Here is a 13,748-nt window from a genome sequence, read left to right on the forward strand (position 1 = left end):
GTGTGATTTTCTCCAGTTGTACCCTAGGATTGGTGATATGCAGAAAACATGTGGTACTCAGACAAAAGGGCTAGGGAAGTCAGTTGTTGCTTCGAGTAGTCAGCCGAGGGCTTCAGGTTCAGTAGAGAAAGGAAGGGATCAAGGACTAGGTCTCAAGAAATTGAAAGAGCAGTCTTGGGATAGGAAAAGGAGAAAGATGGAAGAACAAGGGGCCATGGCTAAAAAATAGGCTATCAGATGGACTTCAGAAATGGAGTAGTGCAGGCACCCTCACGAGTATGGATTTGCTGAAATTCCTGTATATGTTTCTTAGTGATGGTCATATGTTTATAGTTAGAAGGAAAGGAACCCTGGTAGAAATGATTGATGTAATAGATAAGGAAAATGGAAAAAGGTTAGTAACCAGCTAAGAGTCCCAGGATTTAGATCAAAGATTATGATGAAGTGGTTGGGAGGAACAGGTTGAGTTTAACATTATATGGAAGAGTATAGCAATATCAGAATGTTGCCATCTGCAGGTAACAGAATACTCAGCTAGAAGTGGTCTACACAGGAACATTTACTTCTCATTTAATCCAAAGGCAGGTGTATAGCAGTTCTGGGGTGGGCTGAGTCTGTGACTCAGTGACATCCTTAAGAAACCAGGTGTTTCCATCTTTCTACTCATATCTTCAGCCTATTGGCATTGTCTCTTGCTCACAAGACGGCTACAGCAGTTCCAAACGTTTCTTATAAACACAACATAGAGGAGGAGGAGGAGGTGGAGAATTTCTGCATATGCTTTTCTTTTTTTTTTTTTTTTTTTTTGTGGTACGCGGGCCTCTCACTGCTGTGGCCTCTCTCATTGCGGAGCACAGGCTCCGGACGCGCAGGCTCAGCGGCCATGGCTCACGGGTGCAGCCGCTCCACGGCATGTGGGATCTTCCCGGACCGGGGCACGAACCCACGTCCCCTGCATCAGCAGGTGGACTCTCAACCACTGCGCCACCAGGGAAGCCCTATGCTTTTCTTTTTATTAGGGGCATGACCTTTCTCAGAAGCCTCTCCGGTACAGTGCCCTTCAGAGCCCGCAGGCCAGGATTGGATCACATGCTTACACCCTCTCTCCAGTCACTGGCTAGGGTGCTGAGAATTATCATGATTTACCCTTCTGGGGCTGAGGAATGACCACCTTCCAAGCCAATGAAAGGTAAATGTCTGAACAAAAGCATGGTTTTGATGGCAAGAAAGAAAGGGAAGGAATAGCTTTTCAGTTAGTGACCAGCAGTGTCTGTCACCGTAACCAGTTTGGCTCCTTCCCACATTGAAGGTGAAGACAGACAAAAGTAAGTTGGATGTTAAGGCTGGTAAGCAAGTAAGATGGGTCTATTCATGGTCATGATAAGCAAGGCACTAGAAGGAAACAAGCCTTCTCCTTTGGCCATGCTTAGTTGGAGCTCACAATAGGGCATCCTATAAAGGCTTGATGGTTATTGGAGGTTATTAATAGGTAATATGAAAGTTTAGATGAAGAGGGTTAAATTGGAGGTACTTATGAACTCAGTGAAAATAGAAAAGCAGGAAAAAGCTTATGGTTAACCATTAGTAAGAGTCAGGGATTAAAGAAGATTTAGGTTTATTAAATTCAGTCAAAATTTTTTGTTCACCTGCTGTGTGGTAAGCACTGGGGGTACGCTCCAAGGTTACAGAGATAAGATATGGTCCCTAGTGTGATCTACCTACAGGTAGATCATAACCTTTAGTGTGCAACATGTGTGAAGGAGGTATTCCCAGAGTCTTTGGGACTTAGAGAAAGAAACATTCAGCCAACCTGATGAGCCAGTAGAGCTGAATATTGAAGGGTAGGTCTGAATTCAAGAGAAGAAAGATGGGCAGAAACTTCAAAGCAAAAAGAGAAGTATGAACAAAGTCAGAGACTGGAAACAGTAGTCTTAGTTATAAGATATAAGATGGGAAGTCATGGGAGATGAGGCTTGGGGGATTGGTAGGAACTCGATCTTAGAAGGCATTGAATGTCAAGTGTGTCTGTTGGGGTTCTTGGTTGAAGATGACAAGAGTCCACTTTCTGTCTATTCTTTTCAACAGGAAGGGGTTTATTATAAGATAGTGGGTGACTTACAGAATCTGTGGGAGAGTCACCAGGAACAGAGCAGCCGTAGATGTACCCAACTACCCCGTATGACTCTCGTAGTGAAACCCCTGCAGAGGTGCTACAGAAGAACTCAATGCTTCCGCTGCCATGCTTGCCCAAAGACCAGATCTTCCTAGCACAGTCACCATCTCACATTGCTCACTTCTATCCCAAGTCTTATGTGGGACTGCTAGGAAGAAACTGGGTGCTTAGGCAGAACTGAGCTGCAAGAGAGTCTAGTGAATTTAGCTTTTAGTTTTTCAGCCTCTATAGAAAGAAAGTCAAGCTAGAAGTGGGTGGGGCTGGGTGCTGATTGAGTCACCTTACAGTATCTACAAATTTTCAGTACAGCTTAGAGTTTTTGTTTTTGTTTTTTATTTATTTTTGGCTGCGTTGGGTCTTCATTGCTGCGCGTGGACTTTTTCTAGTTGTGGCAAGCAGGGGCTACTCTTTGTTGTGATGCGTGGGCTTCTCATCGCGGTGGCTTCTCTTGTTGCGGAGCACGGGCTCTAGGTGCGCAGGCTTCAGCAGTTGTGGCACACAGGCTCAGCCGCTGTGGCTTGTGGGCTCTAGAGCACAGGCTCAGTAGTTGTGGCACACAGGTTTAGTTGCTCCGCAGCATGTGGGATCTTCCCAGACCAGGGCTTGAACCCGTGTCCCCTGCATTGGCAGGCAGATTCTTAACCACTGCGCCACCAGGGAAGTCCCCAGCTAAGAGTTTTGATTTCTAGGCAATGGGATAACATTGAAAGGTGTTAAAGACAAGGAGCGATATAGCCACATTTGTATATTGATCACTCGGGTTACCGTGTGCAACATGGATTTAGGAAGGGCCGATTGAGGGCTGTTACAGTAGCGTGCTACAAATGGTGAGGGTAGAAGGGTTGGAGAAGATGCATCAAAGTAAAAACCACTTTGGAGGTAGAATTTAGCAGGATATGGTGATTGACTAATACATGAGAGAATATAGGATGATACTCTGTAGAGTGTATTTAGGGTGGAGTTTCCTTCTTTCTCCATTTCTGGGCTGGAGGAAACACCCGAACATGTGGAAACCCAGTGCTGGGCAGCCAGGGCCATATCCACAGCCCTCTAACATCGGGTACCCTGGAGGTTGCAATCCTGCTCATCTACCACCTGCCAACCCGACCTTTCCTCCAGACCCCTTTCCCACTCCCCCAGGAGCACCCCAGGGGAATCCAGCTTTTCCCCCTGGTGGGCCTTGTCATCTATGCCACAGCTAGGGTATCCAGGATGCCAACCCTCAGGTCCCTACCCCCCTCCATACCCACCACCTGACCCTGGCGTTGGCTCCTGGCATGGTAGGACCAGGAATGGTAATGGACAAGAAGATGCAGAAGAAAATGAAGAACGCTCATAAAAAGAAGCAGAAACACCATAAGCATGGCAAGCATTCCTCCTCTTCCAGCAGTGACTCTGACTGAATACAGGGCCTGGACCCTTTCCTCCAGTCTCTCCAGTTCTTCTCGCCCATCAAGCTTTAGATGCCGTCTTGTACTGGGGAAAATTAGCCCTTGTGTCCCTCCCCACCTCACGTCCGCAATCTGAGCCTCACTCTGCTATTCAGCCCTAACTCGCGAGGGAAAATGGGAGAAGGATTGCCATGGGCTAGCAAAGGCCATCTTCGCAGTGCTTTGATAGAACTTTTAGCTGATGAGTTTTGCAAGAGATCTAGTTTTTGAAGATGGTGAGATTTGAGCTAAATGCTGAAGACATGTGATTTTTTTATACACATTGTGTAAATGTGTAAAATGTGATTTTTTACATTCTTTTGTAATACTTATGCTTGGGGAGATGCTGTGCAAATTTAATTATGGGGGAAAAAAACAACCTATACCTTTCTTGTTTTAAAAAAAAAAAAAAGAGTATAGGGTAATCCATGTGGATATATCCAGCATAGTTGGGCATCATTAATCTGAGCTCAGGGGAGAGATTCCAAAGCCATGGCCTTTGAAGTCATTAGAGAAAGAGTGGGCCCTGGAGCCCACAAACCTCAGCCAAGGCACACTGGGCAAGAGGTGCTCATTAGTGAGACAGAAGGAGACCAGGAGAGAAGAGCACCTCAGAGGGCAAAGAGTAAAGCATGGAGAAGTGTTAGGTGGTCAACGGGGTTGAGTGCAGATGAGAGATCCAGTGGGAAAGAAGGAGCAGATGTCCTTAGGGCTTGGAGTATAGGGGCAGGCAATAACTTTTGCTGAAACAAATTGTGGCCATTTGTTGTGAGCTGCCAGTTACACTTACGAAACCCTTTTTTCCTCCCAACATGATTGAGGTACAGTTTATATAACAGAAATTCAAACATTTAAAATGTAGAATTCAGTGATTTTTAGTAAGTTTACCAAGTTATGCTGTCATCACTATAATTGTTTTAGAACTTTGTTAGTGGCTTTATTGATGCAATTTACATACCATAATTTTCACCCACTTAAAATTTACAATTCAGTGGTTTTCAGTATATTCACAGATACGTGCAACTATGACCAATTTTAGAACATTTTCATCACCTCAGAAGAGAAACGCTGTACCTTTTAGCTATTGCCTCTTAGTTTTAGAACTTTTTGCTCACCCCAGAAAGAAGCTTCTTGTCCATATACAGTTACTCCCCATTCCCACCCCCTGACAATCATTTACCAAGCCCTTTTTGCACACAGAACCAAGATCACACATGTATCTTGAAGAGAGGTGGTGTCAGGCACCACAGAGTGGTGGCAGTAGGCACGGGGGATGGGTTCTGTGGTTTGGAGAATACAAAGGTCTGAAAGTGAACCTGACATTGGTAACAGGAGAAGATGAAATAGACAGTACAGATGCCAACTGGGCTTCCCTCCTGGAGTCTTAGGAGGACCAGCTTCCTCTCTCACCTTGAGGTGTCTAAGGGTATAGAGGGGCTTTGGAAGTGTTTTGTTTTTGTTTTTAAACTGGTAGGAATGTAGGTGCCACCTAGAGCCAACTTGGCATTTGACTTTCAGAATCCAAAGATGTCTCAGGAACCAGGGAGCCACATTTCATCTTTCCCTTGAACATAACACAAGGAATCAGTAGTTTTGCCTCATTCTAGTTATTCCTGACTGGTTGAGCAATGTCAGCATATCACTATGTAGGCATGTTTTCATGGGGGATATATAACACACTACTGGTAAAGATGGAGCGGGAAGCACTTTGGGGCTGGGCCTTCCAACAGTGCTTTTAAGCTATTCATGACCCACATGCTCCAGTGAGAACTTGGCCGCAGCTTCTCCTGAAGCAAGCGTATTATACGGCGTAACATACTCTAAGAGCTTCTCAGTTTTAATTACAAGTTTAGTGCTATAGGCAGAATGCAGCATCCTGAATTAAGGCTTTATCAGTTTCCATCTTCTAGTGGTTAAAAACTTTTGGAGAATTCCTCTTAATAAAAATTTTAACAAGCTTCTTATTGTTAACTCTAAACATGTCCATATTGAGGCCTAAAGCTTTCTCCAGTGCTGGGAAGCAACCCTGCCCTGCCCTTGTTTGAGCTGGAATAGGAAGCGGCTTCTCAGACTCGGCCCCCTCCTTTATTCTGCCACTGCCTTGCAGACTAGTATTTCACATCATCACCTTGGTATGGTATCCCATCCATGAAGTTGCCTCCCTCATTGCCCATCTTAGTGCTGTCTGAGAGAGGCAGAAGGTGATTTACAATCCTTAAGTCAAATGATTTTTCACTTACCTGGGACGTCTCAAGTGAACACTATATTTAAACAATGAGGTTGAAAAGATGTATGACTAAACAGTAAAGAAAGTTACTGCCAGTGTCAGTTTTTCAGAGGCTCCTTATCTATTAAGTGACGTCCCCAGGCTCCTTGACTTCTTTGTCTCCCACTTCCTGTAATGGAGAACCCTCTTGTCAAACACTGGGAGCTGTTACACCATACCCATGGGCTATTCCCCGAAAACTTTTGCACCTGGGTACAGCATCAGCAAGAAAATAACCCTTTTTCCTTCCTCGTGTGGGCCCAGCCTCACATGCTTCTGACTTGGAGGGTTCCTACCCAGTAACACCAAGACCCAGATTGTCAGCAACTAAGAGAGCATCAGAACAGGGTCTAGCCTAGGAGTTGTTATTTGGATGTTCTTATACTAATGTTTGCTAATAATTCACTTTAAGAAGACTGCCTAGACCATGTAATCTTTGCTTCCTGCTATCCAAAGCTAATCCCATTAAAATTTCTAGAATGGAAATCCTTGTTAATTGCCTGGACCTTTTCACAAGGAAGGCTTTGTAAACTGGTTGGGAGTCTGGAGAATTTCATTCCTATCCATTTTTGGGTTTTCACTTTCTGTTTCTCCTCTACTCTCCCACCCCACCCCCAGGGCTACCAAGAAAAGAACAAATTCATTGCTGCACAAGGTAAAGTAAGATAATTTTTTACTCTTAGGCTTAACCATGAATGGATTTGGGATTTTTCTTCCAAATGCTAATAGATTACTCAGATATATTAGCTTTTCTGTAATTATTACCACCTGAAAAAAATATAATCTACCTTGCAGGTTTATAACTAAGGGCCTTCATCTTGATGACTTAGTGTCCAGGGATCCTTTGAAAGAAATTCTTTTATATATGTGCATAAAAAATACTGGAAAAGGCTATACACACACATACAACACAGTCTAATGAGGTTCTCTGTCTTGAGGTCATTTGGGAAACTTAAGTTCAAACCAGGCTGCTCAGAATTTGAATTTGGATTTAGTCTCCAAAGAGGATTGGCCACCTCACTGGTCCAGGCTGACTCATCTCCTCCTCCCACTCATGGGCCTGAGCTCCACTATTATACACAGATAAGTGGTCTAAGAACCCTCAGAGCAGGGACCCAATGCCATGGTCCTATACATGCTTTGCACACGTTTCCATAGCCTGAAGTTCTAACAAGTGTCCTCACCTTTGGGATCCTAGCAAAATAAAAATCTTGATGTTTGCAGCACTAAAAAGTAATTGATGTTATTATGGTCCATCAAAGCCCATTTATTTAATCACTCAACAAATATTTATTGACCATTTATTAATATTATGTGCCAGGCACTGGCCTAGGTGATGGGGATATGTAGGGGAATAAAACAGAATATGGTCTCTGCCTTTTTGGAGCCTTTAGTTGGTAGAGGATAATTTATAGCAAAATAAACAGGAACTTTGGTAAGTGTCTATCGTGTTCAATACGGTAGCCACTGACCACATGTGGCTATTTAAAATAAAATTTGGGGGAGCTCCCTGGTGGTCCAGTGGTTAGGACTCTGTGCTTTCACTGCTGAGGGCCCAGGGCTCAATCCCTGGGTGTGGAACTAAGACCCCGCAAGCCATGTGGCGAGGCCAAAAAATAATAAAATAAAATAAAATTTTAAATCCAGTTCTTCAATCACACTGGTCACTTTTTTTTTTTTTTGGTACGCGGGCCTCTCACTGTTGTGGCCTCTCCCGTTGCGGAGCACAGTCTCCAGACACGCAGGCTCAACGGCCATGGCTCACGGGCCCAGCCGCTCCACGGCATGTGGGATCTTCCCGGACTGGGGTACAAACCCGTTCCCCTGCATCGGCAGGCAGACTCTCAACCACTGCGCCACCAGGGAAGCCTGCACGCTAGTCACATTTTAAGGCTCAATAGCTACATGTGGCTAGAGGCTACCATATTAGTGCAGATATGAAACATTTCCATCATCACAGAAAGTTCTGTTGGACAGTACTGTGATCGTGATAAAATAGGGATAGAGGTAACATGAGGCAGAGGTGGTCAGAAGTCTTAGATCTTCCTTGCCCTTGTAGTCTCCCACCAGGACCTGGCCCTTGCCTAACTGGACCCCACTTTCCCTCCCTCTGTAGCCATCTGTCAGTTCAGGTCCACCCTTCAAGGCCCACCTCAGCTACCACCTACTCAGTGATGATTTTGGCACCAACAACCACATATAATCTCATCCTCTCTTTGTTTGTCATGGGGCCTTGTTGATGCTAAAATAGTTCTTAAATTAAGTTCACCTTTGATTTCCCTGTTAGCCTTTTCTCAGACTCCCTCCCTCTTGAACTTCTCCACAGTACTTAACACTCCTTGAAACCCTCCTGTTATTTCCTGCCATTCAGTTCTCTTGATTTTTCTCACTTTTCAAAATATTGTTTCTCTAGCTCTTATTCTTCTTTCTGCCCCTTAAGTATAGTTTCTCTTCAATACTGTGGATGACTACTTCCCTTGAAACTCCATTCTTGTCTTTCATGGCACATTTCTGTCCATCCTTCTGCCTCCTGGGCTTTTTGTTCTGTCTGAACTTGAATAATGCTTGAAGATCCCCAGCGTTCTGTGTTTGACCCCTTCTTTGCTCCTCCCCCTCTGTATCCTCTTTGAGAGACCTCATCTAATACCCACCTCTGTTTGACTGGCTGCTGCCTCTCTTGAGCTCCAGAGCCACATTTTTTTGTTCTCTTCCGCTTGAATACCCCCACAGACTCTAGATTCAACATCAGGAACTGAAACGTGACTCTTCCTTGCCCCAAAGCTGCTTTTTCTCCTCTGTTCTTAAGAGACTGGAATGTAATCTATATTCATGGTGACTGGAATGTAATCTACCTAATCAACCAAACCAGATTTGGGGTCATCCAGATCTCCTACCTGTCCCTTGCTTTACATATGACTAGTCCTCTTGTTTCTCTCTCCAAAATCTGCCTTCTCTGACACACTTCCTTACTCTCATCTCTTCTTCCAGCTCTGTTGCAGCAGCCTACTGACTGATCCCTCTGGATCCTAGCTTTGCTCCTTGGATTCCTTCCACCAGAATGGCCTTTCTTAATGCAAAATTTTTGTCAGACTCTCATGAAAATCCTAGAATGATTTTTCATTATCTGTAAAACAAGCCTTCCTTAGCCTGGCCTCCATCCCTTTAGATCCTGGTACCTCACCTATCTTTCTAGCTTCATCTTCTACCTTCTACACACCCTACACAGTGACCTCACTGAACTCCTTACAGTCCCTGGATGTCTCATGCTCTTACTTGCTGCTAGCCCCCTGCACCTCTGCCTGGAGTACCTCTTCTCCCTATGCCTCCTTTCTAGACTCCCATCTACTTTATCTGTCCTAACATATGGCTCAAATGTCATCTCCTCCAGGAGATATTTCCTGACCTTGCCAGGCAGTGAAATAATTCCACCTCTGTACATCTTTCCACTATGTGTCCACTTCTGTCATTATTTGTTTTTCTTTTTAATATTTTTCTTTTTACCAAAGGGAATACAAATTTTAAGAAAGTCAAAAGGTATTACAAGTCTATAAAAACAAAGTTCTCTCCCCCCTTTCGTCTAAACTTTTTTAGTCTAAAGCAGCCATTTTTATCTGTTGACTTTTTCTTATTATAGATAACTTATTTAATCCTCTTACAAACTACCTCACACTCAGACAGACATGTCCCTTTTCCCCATTCTCCTAGTGGAGTTAAATCACAATTTGTGGTGAAGATAATACTTGTTATTTACATTCTTATTACTATGCCAATATTATTCACAGCTTAAGCACATAATATTATATAATTTTTTGGTACAGTTTTTGGTTTCCCTCTTTCCCAAGAGTTAATAATTGCCTTTTTTCCTTATTCACTTAGTTCTTTATATACCTAGCACTGATTTTTTTTCTTTTAAACTCTTTGCTAGAAGTATATATTTCCTCTCAGTACCCTCAGATACATGAGGTTTAATTTTTTTAGTTTAATTTTTTATCTTGGGGTCCTTCTAGAACCTTTTTCCTTCAGTTCCATTCTGGATTGATCTAGCCTCTGGCAGAGAAATTATCCTGAGCCTTCCCTTTACCAACACCCTGGAAATTCTGTTAGTCTCTCTCCTGTGTTAGATCCCACTTTTTTCTTATTCTTTGTGCCCTTCTAGTGACTTTCTGGAAAAGGCTGTGTGGGATGTAAGTTTTAAATTTCAGCCTAAGCAATTTACCCAACCTCTCTGGTTAATGACACCCACCTCAGAGCATGGTAAGAAGGAGTAAATGAGATATAAAGGACATAGCTCACTATCTCGCCCATAACATAGGTATTCTGTAGGGGTCGTGATTTCTAATCCTCAACTATAGCATCCTTGGGAAACATTGTTCATGTGTTCTCTTTTTATTTTAAGAACCTCACATCCCCACTTCACTCCCTAGTGAAGTGCCTGGCACATACATGGTGGATACACAGGAAATGTTCAGTTAGTAGGTAGGTGGATGGGTAGATGGATGATATATTTAGCTGGGGGCATGTGGGCACAGGCTTCCAAAAGTCAGGAATGAACGTTCCCAGTTTCCCAGCATCTTTCTTCCTCTTGGTGTGTGTTCTCATCTTTGCTCTTGCCTACTATAGGACCAAAAGAAGAAACGGTGAATGATTTCTGGAGGATGATCTGGGAACAAAACACAGCCACCATTGTCATGGTGACCAATCTGAAGGAGAGAAAGGAGGTGAGTGGAGAAATTAGATAGAATGGCCCCTGATACAGGCATGACCAACAGAGGGACTGCTTTGCTGGAGTTCTGTGTTTGAGCCTAGGCTTTCCACCCTTTGTGGCTTCTGTGCCTGTCATTCATCCAGACAGGACCCAGGCCAATGTGCCTACTACACTTTCCTGTGGCCTGGAAGCCTCCGATGAACTCAGAGGTATACCTAGGGCACACCCTGTGTCTGGTGACCAAACAGCTCACCTTAGATCCAAAACATCCTGGAAGAAAGACTTGGGCCATTAGACAAGGAAAAGTCACAGTGGGGCTTTTCTCCCCTGGCTTCTCTAGTCCCTCACTCCCCTGGTTTTTTTGTTTTTGTTTTTGTTTTGTTCCTCCTCCTGAGATAGCAGAGGGAGCCGTATGAACTGAGACCCTGCAGGGCACAAGGAAATGTGAGCCCCTGAACTGATCCTTCAGGCAGCCTTCTGACTGGTTCTTTTCTTTCTGTGACTGCCAAGTCCATGCCTGGTCAGCTCCATCACTGGGCCACAGCCAACACCAGTCCTGAGTCCTGGATCAGGCCCCAGAGAGGAATCCCAATTCGGGATAGTCTCTCTCCAGGATGGCCCTAGAGTCAACCTGATACCCACACTGGGCTGTTGGATGTATTGATTGGCTTAGGAGGGATAGCTTTAGGGCTGGGCTTTAGGTTCATTTTCTCCAACCCTACCTCTGGCTCTTGGGAGCTGTCCAAGGCCTAGTCAACCAGAGAAGGCCTTGGGCCTCTCGTGGCAGGTTTTACAGTCTGCATCAATCCACCCTGGTGAACTCCCTCATAGAAGGTTGCTCATTCCAGGGGATCAGACAGACTTACCCCTAGAGCATGACCTAGGATATTGTGGAAGTACAGATTTTGTAGGTAAAATGGCTTCCGATTTGCCCTGAACTGAGAGACTAGAGGTGGGAAAGAGTGAGAAGTATAGGGCTGCTGGGGCTCTGCATAAGTTAAGAGATTGTGCTAAACAGGATAGAAGCTGAGGAACTTAAAAAAAGAACAGTTAAGGAGTTCCTTGGTGGCCTGGTGGTTAGGATTGTGGGCACTGCTGTGGCCTGGGTTCAGTCTCTGGTCAGGGAGCTGAGATCCTGCAAGCCGCATGGCATGGCAAAAAAAAAGGAACAGTTAAATAAGTCTGTAGCTGACTGAGGTGAGAGAAGAGGCCATAGGGCTTTCTGAGGATTTTAGTCTGGGCTTTTGTGGTCCTTTTCTTTAGGGCCCTTTGCACCTGTTGTGGGCGGGAGGTCTCAGGTCAGGGGGGTGCATGTCTGTTTCTTTCCAGTGTAAGTGCGCCCAGTACTGGCCAGACCAAGGCTGCTGGACCTATGGGAATATCCGTGTGTCAGTAGAGGATGTGACCGTACTGGTGGACTACACAGTGCGGAAATTCTGCATTCAACAGGTACTGTCTCCTACCTCCTTTCTTGGTTCTCATTTAGAATCTGCTGACCATTAAGAGGGCAGAACAGGCCGAGTCATCCCCATCTTACTCAGAGTGGTCAGGAATTGCTGAGTGTGCAAAATGTTCGAACTCTGAAATCAGAGTTCTGGGCTCCCAGGGGATTTTTCTTTTTTTTTTTTTCTTGTTTTTTTCTTTCCGTCAAAGCTAAGGGGGGAACATTTTCATGACTTCATGGCTGGGAGAAAAAGTATTACTGAGATGGAGTTTGGTCATCTTAGGTATGAACCAAGTGCATCAGGAGGTATTGCACCAGTATCTTCTGGTACTTGACTTACCTCTCCTCCTTTCTTACCCCAAAGGCTCCTGACATCAAGGATGTGGTGGGCCCTGCTCCTGACCCTCCAGGGTGACCCTGGAGGCTTGAGCAAAGGTTGCCTTCAGCTGAGGGCACTGTGGTGCTATGAAAAGAGGGCTTACCAAGACTCAGGAGACCTGCATTTTAGTTCTGACCTTGCCTTTTACTAATCCTGGGACCTAGACCAGGTCATTTAACTTTTCTGAGTTTCACATTTCACATCTGTAGGCTGTGAATAATAGTAACAGCCTGCCTACCCCATGGGGTTTCTGGGAAGGTTCTCTGTCCATGGTTAAAACTTGCTTGGGAAGTTTAATCCTCTCACTTTCCCATTGTCAGTGATAGCCACAGCTGGCCCTGGCCCCTAAGCCTCACCCTCCTTCCCCTGGTGCTGCCCTACCCCAGGGTATCAGGGCCAACACACAGGGATCTCTTCAATTCACAGGTGGGCGACGTGACCAACAGAAAGCCACAGCGCCTCATCACTCAGTTCCACTTTACCAGCTGGCCAGACTTTGGGGTGCCTTTCACCCCGATTGGTATGCTCAAGTTCCTCAAGAAGGTGAAGGCCTGTAACCCGCAGTATGCAGGGGCCATTGTGGTACACTGCAGGTCAGTGTGGCCTGACCCTTGGCTCCCCACTCATGTCACATTCTGCTCCCATGCTGAGAGCAGGGAAGGCACAGGGGCCCTGGCTGAGGAGGCTGGCACAGAGCAGATGAGCTCTTGGGGCGCCAGGGCAGCATCCAGAGAGACTCCTCAAGAAAACTAGGTGCTGGGTGGGAAAGCACTTGAGGAAAGAGGGAAGGGCAATCCTCCAAGATTGGGGGTGGGGTGACCACTGCTATGAAGCCAAGAAGCTAGGTTGAGTGCTGCCTTGTGTACTTGGAATCTTCAGACCATTCTAAGTGTCAGGGTTCTCTGGTCCTGATAACTAGAGGTAGGGAGTTCAGGGTACAGTGGAGTTGTTGGCTCCGTGAGAGTCCATACAGAATTAGCTCTACCCCATACAGAATTAGAATTTAAAGCCTTGAAGAAAGAGCCCTACCCTGTGCTGCCCCCTCCCTGGGTGTTCCCACAAGACATGCTAGCCATCCCAGTAATACTCCTGCTCTCTGGCTACAGTGCGGGTGTAGGGCGTACAGGAACCTTTGTCGTCATTGATGCCATGCTGGACATGATGCATACAGAGCGGAAGGTGGACGTTTATGGCTTTGTAAGCCGGATCCGGGCACAGCGCTGCCAGATGGTGCAAACAGACGTGAGTGGTTTGTGGGTAGGGGGCATTCCAGGACCAAAACAGCCTCATGGATTACTCAGCCTCCCAGGTTATTGTAAATGGTCATCATACAGTGTGATGAAGGGCGCTT

The 13,748-nt window shown here is 45.4% G+C and overlaps 1 protein-coding gene and 1 pseudogene across 5 annotated transcripts in view; both read left to right on the forward strand.

Moving 5' to 3' along the window:
* The window catches only part of PTPRA (protein tyrosine phosphatase receptor type A), a 184,992-nt gene that overhangs the window by 153,670 nt on the left and 17,574 nt on the right, over nucleotides 1-13,748 (forward strand). For all 4 annotated transcript variants that reach the window (XM_079945664.1, XM_079945665.1, XM_079945667.1 and 1 more), the window contains 5 exons: nucleotides 6,488-6,524; nucleotides 10,490-10,587; nucleotides 11,904-12,023; nucleotides 12,824-12,990; nucleotides 13,504-13,639. In XM_079945664.1, the coding sequence (XP_079801790.1) occupies nucleotides 6,488-6,524; nucleotides 10,490-10,587; nucleotides 11,904-12,023; nucleotides 12,824-12,990; nucleotides 13,504-13,639 (558 nt within the window). The remainder of the gene's footprint in view (nucleotides 1-6,487; nucleotides 6,525-10,489; nucleotides 10,588-11,903; nucleotides 12,024-12,823; nucleotides 12,991-13,503; nucleotides 13,640-13,748) is intronic.
* On the forward strand, nucleotides 139-3,882 carry LOC307198437 (proline-rich protein 13-like; annotated as a pseudogene). The gene has a single exon. The product of its transcript is annotated as a proline-rich protein 13-like (transcript).

Source organism: Stenella coeruleoalba (assembly GCF_951394435.1).
Source record: "Stenella coeruleoalba genome assembly, chromosome: 15".
Classification (NCBI taxonomy): domain Eukaryota; kingdom Metazoa; phylum Chordata; class Mammalia; order Artiodactyla; family Delphinidae; genus Stenella; species Stenella coeruleoalba.